The sequence below is a fragment of the Mirounga leonina genome, unplaced genomic scaffold (genome assembly GCF_011800145.1).
Source record: "Mirounga leonina isolate KUSES-001 unplaced genomic scaffold, KU_Mleo_1.0 Mir_173, whole genome shotgun sequence".
Lineage (NCBI taxonomy): Eukaryota > Metazoa > Chordata > Mammalia > Carnivora > Phocidae > Mirounga > Mirounga leonina.
This window is the reverse complement of record NW_023270447.1, coordinates 67,640,534-67,652,031: the sequence shown is the minus strand read 5'-3', so window position 1 is coordinate 67,652,031 and position 11,498 is coordinate 67,640,534. Positions and strand designations below refer to the sequence as shown.

Genomic DNA, 11,498 nt, shown 5'->3' with positions numbered 1-11,498 from the left:
TGCCAGGCAGCACTGTAAGCACTTTAGCTCACTAAGTCCTCCCAGCAACTCTATGAAGTATTTACTATCATTATCCATATTTTGCAAATAAGCTAATGAATGGCAGAAATTTACCCCCTCCGTTCTTTGCCGACCAGGGTGCACAAACCTTAACTAGTTTAAGTCCATTTTCCTTGCCAGTGGTGGGTCTAGGAATAGAAATGGGACATAATCCTGGCCAGTGGGATGTGAGGGGACATCTGGGGGTCTTTTAAGAGCACTTTCCTCTCTTTTTTCACCTGTGGATGCTATGTGCAAATGTGCTGTCTGGAGCTGCTGCAACTACTTTGCAACGCCGAGGGCAGGAGCCAATAAATTAAAAGCAGCAGAGCAGAAAGTTGAGAGATCATCAGTCTTTGATGTCATTGCAAAGCAGCCAAATTACCCAACCTGGAAACTGAAGGTATGTTATCTCTGGACCTCTGTGAAAGAAGAGGCTTCCTGATTATTTGACACTCTATGTACTGAATGTACACTACTACATTTTTTATATGTACTTTACATATACAACTATCTTTCTGTACTACTACAGATGTACCAGTGTGTGTATATATACACATACACGCACTCGAGATTGCATCACTGTGCTTTCAGACACAAGAAAAGACCTAAGGGTGCCAACTTGCCTGAGGTTCCCAGTTCATCCATGTCAGAGCAGAAATTACCATTCTGGAGTGCAGATGAAATGCACGAATGTGCACAGACTTCTTTCATTTCTGTGGGCTCCCAAAAGCCATTGTCCCTACCCCCAAAGTGACCCATAGGCAGGTGACTAGAGTACTTGCATAAATAAACCAACTCTTTGCCTATCTCCCATTATGGGAGGCATATCACTTTCCACAAGGCCCTACTGAGGTGAAGACAGTTGATGATAGTAGGGACTCTAACATGGTCATTTTCCCTCAATAATGCACACATGCACACCCGGTTCTGATTCCCTAGGATCTCTGGGATTCATCCCAGGCTCCCAGCACTGGCTTTACCATGCAGCGTCCCTTGGAGCTGGCTGTCCTCTGCCTCCACGTAGATATCCAGGAAGCACCACCGTGGATGCCCTATCTCACTACCAAAGGCAGCAGTTTCAGAGCCTGTAAAACGATGATGCCGTGCCCATCTTTGTTAGCTCTCCACATCTAACGTGCGCAGGGAGCCCGATGCGGGACTCGATCCCAGGACCCTGGGATCATGACCTGAGCTGAAGGCAGATGCATTAATGGACTGAGCCACCCAGGCATCCCATGTCCGACTCTTGATTTCAGCTCGGGTAGTGATCTCAGGGTCGTGATCTCAGGGTCATGAGATCAAGCCCCGTGCTGGGCTCCTTGCTGGGGATGGAGCCTGCTTAAGATTCTCTCTCTCCCTCTCCCTCTGCCCTGACCCACCCTCTCTCCTCACTTCTAGGGAAAGACAGTAAGTATGCAAAGGTGATTTACTGTGAAGTGTACAATAGCAAAACAATGGGGACAATCTAAATGTTCCTCAGTGGGGGCTTGAATAAATACATTACAGTACATCCTTATGATGGAATAATATACGGCCGTTAACATCAATGAGGTAAGACAGACACGGAATGGTCTTACAGTATATGAGTTTTAAAAAGCAGGTAATAATTTATATTGTCTCATTTTCATTAAGAAATATCTGTATAAAGGCATAGAAAAAGTTGAATGGTACAGTTATTAAAAGGAATTAATAGTAGTTATTTTGGTGCATTAAAATTTGGGGTGATTTAAGTTGCTTTTCTGTTTATTTTCTATTTTCACATGACATGAGGAATGTTAGTACGTTTAACACGTATCCCTCAAAAAAGAGCAGTAAATGTCCAAGACAGAAAGCAGGGTCAGGTAGAGAAGATGTCTACTTCAACACTGGCCAACCCTGGACGTACTGGTAACAAGGCGGTAGACTGTGTGTTCCACCATGTTTCTGCCGTGACAGTGACATGGCATGAAGAGGCAAGAGGCCATCGACTCCCAGGATTCCTTGAATGCACTTGGAAGAGTCTTCTTCCTGGTGGGCCTGACCACCTTCTTTGTTTGGACTCAGAGATGGCAGATATCCAGCAGCTGCAGGAGCCCCAGGCAGATGATAGGTGGGATGTAGGTGTTTGGCGACTCTTTCAGAGATGCCAAAGTGAAGATAGCCCCTGGAATGGAAAGTGAGGTCCATGAGGCTCCCTGACCCACTCCAGCTCAAGCCCTCCCATTCAACACTTCCCTACCACACACATACACCCTAAACTAGCTGCACTCATCTCTCTGGCCCCCAGAAGAGAACAGAACCAAGAATCAGAAGCCCCCTGAACTAACGTAGCCACTCTCAGAGGGTGAGAAAGAAATAGGAACAAGCCTGCCGAACAGAACAGGGAGGTGGGTGGATGGGCATTTTGGAACAACTTCTGCTCCTTCTCCCTTCTTAATCCTACCGGAGAGACGGCGGCCCGGGGGGTTAGTGGTGGAGGTATGGGCAAGATCTGAAGATGAGGGAAGTTCAGAGATGGGAGGAAGGCCTGGGGGAGGGGCGGCAGGCATGGCCGCAATGGCGACACGAGGCCAGCGGGTAGAGATGAGCCTGAAGACGTCTGACCTTTAAAGCAGCAGCTGTCTTTGTACGTCAGCAGTTCCCGTGGGCACAGCAGCTAGGAGGGGTTCCTCTAGGACTGCCTGTCACAGGGAAATTCTCTGCCTTCCTGTTCAGGGGGCCGGCCCAGCTTCCTAGCTCTCTGTTCCCACCTGCCAGACACATAGCTCCACAGGCAGCTGCTACTCCATCCCCTCGGCTCAAGGGTAGGGGTGAGGAGGGAGGGGTAGGGGCTTTTAAGTTACAAGACATATTTACCATGGGGATACCCTGCAGCCAACTGAATCAGTGAGGCAGGAAGCTATGTCTGACATAGAATCACGTTATAATATATTAAGTTTAAAAAGCACCTGTCCTAGTCTGAAGACCGTGGAAACTGCAGTAGAGCAGGGAGTGCTCCTGGTTCCAGAAAAAAAGGAAAGGAGGCAACAGTAAAGGGAACTGCCAGATCTTCTATTACCCTCTGCCAGAAGTCCCCATTTCCCCAGCGCGGTTGCACCCCTTACCCATCATGAGGAGGGTCAAAAGCAAGTTACTGATCTCTCGCAGCATCGGTGGGCCCAGGACCAGCAGCAGCCCAGCCAGCAGTTCCAGCCAGCCCACAGCCTCTTGGTAGTTCATGGGATCGGGCTGGTAGCCGAACACCTTCAACGGGAACACCTCAGCGAACTGCACAAACAGGGCTTTCTAGGGGCGGCAAGGAATGCCTGTCAGCCCCACTCAAGGATCCACTGCCTAGGCATTCCACAGGGGCATTCTGTATCTGCACCCTCAACTCCCCCGACAAAGGAGCTACCCTTCTAGGTAGGTCAGGTCCAGGGCTGAGGTCAGTCTAGAGAGGAGAGGGCCTCCCTGAGGGACTGAGCTTTGGAATCAGGAAACAGGCTTTATGCTCCAAGGAGAACGGCTGGATGTTGGTGCAGAGGAGAACTGATTTTCTCACCAGACTCTCATTGGATTACACCCCAGCCCCAAAGTCCAAGACCAGGAAGTTAGGCATGCCACAGCTTCTCTTTCTTGCGGCCTGGCCTGGTTTTCCTGAGGATACTATGCTGGGAATATTGGGAGGTGGGGGAGAGGATGAAAGAGTAGATGGTTGCTTATTCAACAGATCCCATTCTGAATATGGTATGCTGGGCCTGGGTCCCACTGCAGTAGACACAAGAGTGGGTAAGGAGCTCAAAGAGGCTCATTTTGCTGAGTCAGGCTCTGATCTAGGCCACATGACAACTTCACCCTCAGGCCGGCTACCCCTTCCTGCCCTCCTACTCCCCACCTCAGCTCTACCTTCCCTACTCTGCTGCAGGGAAGAAGCTCTAAGCTGTCTGGCTCTGGGGATGTACTTCCCCAAACCATCCACCACCCTAAACCAGGAAGGAAGGGCAGAACCCAGGCCTGGGAGAGGGAGGCTGCAGGGTCTCCAAGTCTGGCTTATTTGAGGGGCGGAGGGATTGGTGGGCATAACCACAAGAAAGCTTTTCCAAGAGTCTGGAACTAGCCAGGAGACAGAAGGAGGGCTTGCAGACATTCCTCTCAGGCTCTCCGGTAAGGGCTGTCCAGATTCTGAGTTAGGAGAGCGTCTAGACTGGTTCCCGCGTCTTGACTAGCTGTGTAACCTTTAGCAGATACACTTCACCTTCAGGGCGAGTTTCCTACTCCACCAAGCGGGGAATAATAAACCCGTTCCTCACGAACCTCCCAAGAACGCAAGCAAGCGAAGGAGAAGAGGACGGGGAGGCTGCTGGGTCCCCTATTCCATTCCATCTTCCTCTCGCTGGGTCCCGACGCCCTAGGTTTGCGCGGGACCCCAGGGCTCAGCTGGAAGGAGATCTGCCCCGTCCCCTTCCGTCTAGGCAAGAGCCAGAGGACTCCGAGGAGCACCCTAGGAAGGCGCCCACGTCTCGGTCGACGTGCTCTCCCCGCCCCCGCTCTAGCGCCGTCTCGCCGGAAGGCAGGCAGGTCCGTGGGGCACCGGTTCGGGCAGGCGGGCAGGCGGGCCGGGGACTGACCGCCCCCCCCCGCCCGCCGCCCCCGCCCCGCCGCTCACCATCTGCTGGGACGCGGGAGCCGAGATCTGCTCCGAAAGCTTGGCTGCCCCCGTGAGTGCGAAGAAGCCGCCCAGCAGGACGCGCAAAGCGCGGAGCCCGAGCGCCATGGCCGCGCGGGCCCTCCGGGAGCGAGGAGAGGGAAGGGGCGGGCAGGGGAGGAGAGGGCAGGGCAGGGCAAGGGAGGGGAGACCGGGCCGAACCCCGCCCCCTGCCGCCGTCTCGGTTCCTCCCTGCCCAGGGCGGACGGAGGAGCAGCGCCAGAGCCTCCCGTTCCTCGCCTCCCGAGGCTGTTGCCACCCCCCTTTTCTGTCTGTCTCACAGATGGGGACACTGAGGCCCACTGGCTCAACTGACTAAATGGGCCCCTTTGAATTCAGGGTAAGTCTCTTGTCTCCCAACCAGTACAGAGTCAAGTCCAACAGGAGTATCTGAACGTGCCTCGCAGAAGACCGGGGTTTCCTTCCTGCCTGAGCCTCCCTAGCTTTGCCAGCAGAGCTGCCACCTAACCTCATGGGCCTCAGTATCTGCCTCTGTATATGCGGATAAGCCTCTTAGTTCTGAAGAACAGGCCTAGCACAATGCCTGGCACATGTAAGAGCCCAAAAGTTATTTGTAAGTTAGTTATGAAATCATTAGTAATCAGTAACAAGTAGCTATAAATTGTTCTTTTCTATCTTTGTGTAAAATATATTTTCCCTCGAATTTCTCCCAGCTGAAATTAAAATGTGAAAAGTGTTTAAAAACTCAGACCCTTGCAGCTGCGGAAGAGAGACTTCCACGGAACAAAACTCTAGAGGCTACTCCTGGCCCATCTGCTATTACCTGGAGATCTGTCTACACCCAGATGGACAAAGGGTGGGCCAAATTATTTAGTCAGCTGTCTGGTTTCTTCACTTCCTCCCCCTCCCCAGCTAACAATATTTGTTTACATTTTTTAATGATACAAAAAAATTTAAAGGCAGCTCTCATGACACATGAAAACGGTATTATTTCAATGTTCATAAATAAGAAGTTGTATTGAAACAGCCACACTCGTCTGTGTATTGCCTACAGCTGCTTTTGTGCTGCAAGCGCACAACTGAGGAGTTGCCACCATACGGCCTGCAGAACCCAAAACACTATCTGGCCTTTTATGGAAAAAGTTGGCCAAGCCCTGGTGGAGAGGGCCACAGAGACCCCTACAAAGGGTCTCAAACTCTCTGCTGCTTCCATTTCGGGGTTAGCCAAGCAGCTCGGATCTTGGTTGTTGTTTTTTTTTAAGATTTTATTTATTTACTTGAGAGAGAGAGAGAGAGAGAAACAGCATGAGAGGGGATAGGGTCAGAGGGAGAAGCAGGCTCTTTGCCGAGCTGGGAGCCCGATGTGGGACTCGATCCCAGGACTCTGGGATCATGACCTGAGCTGAAGGCAGTCGCTTAACCAACTGAGCCACCCAGGCGCCCTCGGATCTTGGTTTTGTACCTACCCACAGCCTGCTGGGGTGGGGGGCTGCCTGGCTGAAGACTGCGACGTCCCATGTGTTTCTAAAGGCCAAGCAGTTTCAACATCCAGGGGTGCCGGTAGGTTATAAACGGGCCTTTTGTTACCCTCATTTTTGTCCCTAATCCAGATTATCCAATCAATCGATCAAACAGCTAAATTCTCTACCTTGGACTAATAAAATTATATATAACAATTTATAAATGCATGATTATTAATTCCTCAACAAAAAGCAAAATTACTAAAAAACACTTATTTAATCACTGAAAACACATATCCACATTAGGAAATTATATTTTAGGGTACTTATAGAAAATTTAACACAAAATTATAGACTTTGATAATAAGCAATAGATCCATGTTACTATTCTTTCTCTTTTACTAATTTTTCTATCCTTGGAATTAAAGATGTGACCGCAAGTCTTAGAGCAGGACCAGAAACCAACAAATTTCTTTGTTTTGACTCCGTCAAAGCGGAAAATGTAGCATCACATAAATAAATAGTTGAAAAAGGCAACAAAAACTTCATTGCCTTTTCATGGAGCTCTGGGTAACTTGTCTTTGCATTTATCCAAAACTGAGTTACAGACATTGATTTAAATACTGACTGTAATTCCAAATCTAAAGATAACTGTACTAGTTTTTCTTCTTCAAAGTCCGTGAGATTACTATTTTGGTGATTCATAAAAGGATTAATTATCCACAAATTTCCTGAACGCAAGTCTTCTTCTGGTGGATAACAGTCATGGAACATTTGAGAAAGTCCTTCTAGGTGCTCAGAAATAATGCTTGCAATGCCTCTCATATTTAAGTCTGATGAGTTTAAGAATTCGGAAAATGAAGGGAACATGTCATAATCATTCTCTTGTGTGCGCTTCAACCACATTTTTAACTTTTCCTTAAATATATCCATTTTATTATACAAATTGAAGAGAGTAGTCATAGTTCCTTGGAGACTTGAATTGAGTTCATTTATAAGTGAAAAAATATCTGATAAATAGGCCAACTTTGCAACCCATTCCTCATCAAGAAAATACCTGGCCAAATCTGAATGCTTTTGGTTTAAAAAAATTTCAATTTCATGTCGTAATTCAAATAATCTTGTTAAAATTCTCCCTCTCGATATCCAACGTACTTCAGCATGAAGTGGTAAATTCACATGCTCAGACCCCATGTCTTCACACAAAATTGTTAACATTCGTGAATTCAATGCATTGCTCTTTATAAAACCTAAAATTTGTGCTGACTGCAAAAGAATTTCATGTAAGCATGGAGACAACTTTGCTGCTGCTAAATGCTCACGGTGAATAAAACAGTGTGTAAATGCCACTGTATTCGTGGCAATTTCTTGAATTTTTGCCCTGAAAGCAGAACCCCTGCCGGTCAGGCTTGCAGCCTCATCTGTACAGAGACCAACACAATGTATCCAATTCAGAGATTTACTGTCAATGTATTTACTTATTAGTTCAAATATTTCAAAGCCAGTTATTTGAGAGGGCATTTCAATGCAACACAGTAATTCTTCTTTTATATCACTGCAATCATAATCAATGAAACGAATATAGCACAAAAGAAGGGTGATATTTGAGATTTCTGATGATTCATCCACCTGAAGGGCAAACCACTTGGACTTTCTGACTTTTTGAATCAGCTGATCTTCAATGTCTGCAGACAGTTCATCAATCCTGTGTCCAATCGTATTATTAGAAAGAGGAATGGTTTTCATTTTGTCTCCAGCACTTGAACCCAAAACTTCTGAACACATCTCTACTAAATATGGTTTAATTAATTCTTCAGCAATGGAGAACGGCTTCTTGCTGGCAGCAATTTGAAAAGCAATTAAGTAAGAAGCTTTCACAAGTGACTTTTCAACTAGTAAACACTTTTTTAAAGAACTATTTTGACATTCCATTTCAAGAGATTTTTGTTCAAAAAAATCTACCGGTTTGTTTTCTAATTCTGAATGTTTTGTCTTTAAATGATGAGAAAGATTTGCTGGCTTCATGTTTTCAGTGGATAAAATTTCTCCACAAATGACACATTGTGGCCTTGGTGAACTTTCTTTTGATCCTGGACAGATAATAAAACCAACTTTTAAATATTCCGCATCATAAGTCTGGAAAAAACCCATTCTTTTTTTCTTTGCAGGTGGAGACTCAAGTTCCGCATCATGTTTCTCATTAGGCACAGGGAAATCTGAATAAAATATTTGAATCACTGTTATTTTCAAGAAGAAATAAGCCATATTATGTTTTCCCCCACACATTTAAAATTTATATTTCATTACTATTTATATTTGTCAAAAGAATACACTAATTAAAGTTGAAACCCAAACCATGATACTTCCATGGTGCCATTAAAAACTGAATTTCTCCTTGCCCAAAACTTGGCCACTAACTAAAGCAAAACGGTAGGCTGTAGTACATGAACTAGCAATGCTATGTATTCAATAGATTACTGGAATTAGGGCTGAAGTCGGATACATCAAATTAAGAACAAATTATTTTATTTTTAAAATTTTCAGAAAAAAGGGAAAACAAGTTTCAAAAAGTTAACATCTGGTGAATTGAGATGAAGGATATATTAATGTTCATTGTGCCATATTTTCAATCTTTCTGAATTCTGAAATTTTTCCAAATTAAAGTTGAGGAAAAAAATAAAGGTTAATTATTAGAATACCCAGTGTCAATAAGGGTAAAGAGAAATGGATGTTCTCAAACACTGATGTAATTTTTCAATTTTGTAACATATACCAAAAGCCTTAAAAATCTATGCTAGCTTTTGAATCTGAAATTCTACTACTTAGGATTTATCCTAAGGACATAATTAGACAAGTGAACAAAAATCCACTTACACAACTTAACACTGTTTATAATATTAAATAACTAAAAGCAATCTCAATGTCCAATCTTAGGGGGATGGATACATTGTAATCTATGCATCCGTTAAGAATCTCAATGTAGGGGCGCCTGGGTGGCTCAGTTGTTAAGCATCTGCCCTCGGCTCAGGTCCTGATCCCAGGGTCCTGGGATCAAGCCCCGCATTGGGCTCCCTGCTCAGTGGGAAGCCTGCTTCTCCCTCTCCCACTCCCCCTGCTTGTGTTCCCGTTATCACTGTCTCTCCCTGTCTGTCAAATAAATAATAAATAAAAATCTTAAAAAAAAAAAAACCTCAATGTATATTTAAATTTATATTGATATGGAATACTTCTGATGAGCACTGTCAAATGAAAAAGTAGTTCACAACAGTATATTTTAAACAATCCAATATTTAATCTAGAAATTTAAAAAATATATATATAAGCACACACATACCCACACATATGGATGTCCACAGATTCTTTACTACCTTCCACATGTGAATGTGTATATAATATAAATTCATGTACACAAAGAGTATATCATTTTAATAGGAATATAAAACAATCAAATTTACTTTGGAAGGAAGACAGGATTCTCCTTGACTCCTACCAAAAGAAAGGCACCCTACATAAAAACTCATGATTACTTGTTGACAGACTATGCTTTTAAATACACTGTGTTCTGGGTAGTAAAATAATCATTAAAAACAAAAATCAAAAAATGCTTCGGGCAGAGTAGGCTACACAACTAACTGAAAATATAAGGGTAGTGGCAGTTAACATGGATTGGGGCAATAGTTTACAACGTTTCCAAGTATGAATTAAAATAATTTTCCTGATCACCAACACCTCAGACACATAGTTATACTTTCAGTAAATGACAGATCAATTCAGAGTGTTTTTAAAAAAAGAACTAAGGTTAAATCACTAATGCTTTTTTTTTTAGATCACTAATGCTTATAAATAAATTTGTACCTTAGTAGTTGTAATAGTTTGTACATTTGAAAAACAGCAGTGCACACACAGAGGAGATGTTTGTCCACTCTACACATAATGCTGTGTGTGCAGATGGATTCAATTTAGTAGTTATTAGTGTTAATGAGAATTATAAAAGGAATAAATTAGATTTTCAAAGTATGTGATCCAAGAATAAATATTTTCATATTTAAGAAACTATAAATGATTTTCTTTGCCTTTCTTAAAAAAAACAAAAACAAACAAAACAGAATAACTTTCTACATATGGAGAGCACAAGGACACATACCTGTCTGACATTCCTTGTGTTGTGTATGTGGTTTGCAAGAGGTGGCCTTGGTCTGTGTGACAGGCTTGCACAATACTGCTTTGTTTTTTAAAAGCCTGGAACACTGGGAAGATAGAAGTTTCATGGCATCTGTCTGTGTGCTTCCCTAGTTAAAAACAAATTTAGAAACCAAAAGAGATGTTTTTTAGTACCTTATCACTGACCATAATTTATCAACTGAAAGGTGGCACATAGCAAAAGAAATATAATTCCTCTGAAAGAGCAGTTACAATAGAGAAGTTACTTTGGAAAATATATACTAATTCCTAATTCTTCTAATCAGTGTCCATTCCATTTCTTAATTTAAAAAAAGGGGCGCCTGGGTGTGGCTCAATGGTTCAGTGTCTGCCTTCGGCTCAGATCATGATCCCAGGGTCCTGGCCCCGCATCATGCTCCCTATTCAGCGGGAAGCCTGCTTCTCCCACTCCCCCTGCCTGTGTTCCCTCTCTCGCTGTCTCTGTCAAACAAATAAATAAAATCTTTAAAAAAAAAAAACAACACTCCGTCTATAGTAAGGACAATCAAAACAGTGAAAACAATCTTTGCTGATTAGGACAACTGGCTATTCAGAAAAACTAGATCCAATCTCAAACCATATGCAAAAATATATTCCATATTGATTAAAGACCTCAACATTAAAAAAAAAAAAAAACTTTAGGGGCGCCTGGGTGGCTCAGTCATTAAGCATCTGCCTTTGGCTCGGGTCATGATCTCAGGGTCCTGGGATCAAGCCCCATGTCAGGCTCCCTGCTCCGCGGGAAGCCTGCTTCTTCCTCTCCCACTCCCCCTGCTTGTGTTCCCTCTCTCGCTGTGTGTGTCTCTCTCTGTCAAATAAATAAATAAAATCTTTTAAAAGAATAATAAATAAATAAATAAATAAAACTTTAAAATCACTGGAAAGGGGCACCTGGCTGGCTCAGTCAGCAGAGCATGCAACTCTTGATCTTGGGGTTGTGAGTTCGAGCCTCACGTTGGGAAGAGAGATTACTTAAAATTTTTTTAAATCTTAAAAATAAATCAAATCAGATCAAATCAACTCAAATCAATGGAGAACTTTCAAATGACCAGAACAAGAAGAAGGGTTCTCTTTTTAAAGATTTTTTTTTTTTTAAGTAATCTCTACACCCAACACGGGGCTCGAACCTACAACCACGAGATCAAGAGTTGTATGCTGTACTGACCAGTAAG

At 43.8% G+C, this 11,498-nt stretch overlaps 2 protein-coding genes across 4 annotated transcripts in view; both read right to left on the bottom strand.

Annotated features, from left to right (window-relative positions):
- Positions 1-1,610: 1,610 nt before the first annotated feature.
- Positions 1,611-4,834, bottom strand: TMEM35B (transmembrane protein 35B). Of its 3 annotated transcripts, XM_035019149.1 has the most exons (4): positions 4,667-4,834; positions 3,126-3,306; positions 2,970-3,018; positions 2,100-2,185 (listed from the first exon to the last, which is right to left on the bottom strand). In XM_035019149.1, the coding sequence occupies exons 1-3, from the start codon at positions 4,772-4,774 to the stop codon at positions 2,975-2,977; spliced, it is 333 nt and encodes a 110-aa protein (XP_034875040.1). In that variant the 5' UTR covers positions 4,775-4,834; the 3' UTR covers positions 2,100-2,185; positions 2,970-2,974. The 3 variants fall into 3 exon arrangements, with proteins under 3 accessions (XP_034875039.1, XP_034875038.1, XP_034875040.1); XM_035019148.1 differs by lacking the exon at positions 2,970-3,018 and having other exon boundaries at positions 1,611-2,185; positions 3,126-3,288; positions 4,667-4,828; XM_035019147.1 differs by lacking the exon at positions 2,970-3,018 and having other exon boundaries at positions 1,611-2,185; positions 4,667-4,826.
- A 1,558-nt stretch (positions 4,835-6,392) lies between these two features.
- ZMYM6 (zinc finger MYM-type containing 6) overlaps positions 6,393-11,498 on the bottom strand; it is a 42,969-nt gene continuing 37,863 nt past the window's right edge. The window contains exons 15-16 of the mRNA XM_035019146.1: positions 10,271-10,415; positions 6,393-8,342 (exon numbers count right to left, since the gene is read on the bottom strand). Coding sequence (XP_034875037.1) covers positions 6,511-8,342; positions 10,271-10,415 — 1,977 coding nt within the window. The 3' untranslated portion in view covers positions 6,393-6,510. The remainder of the gene's footprint in view (positions 8,343-10,270; positions 10,416-11,498) is intronic.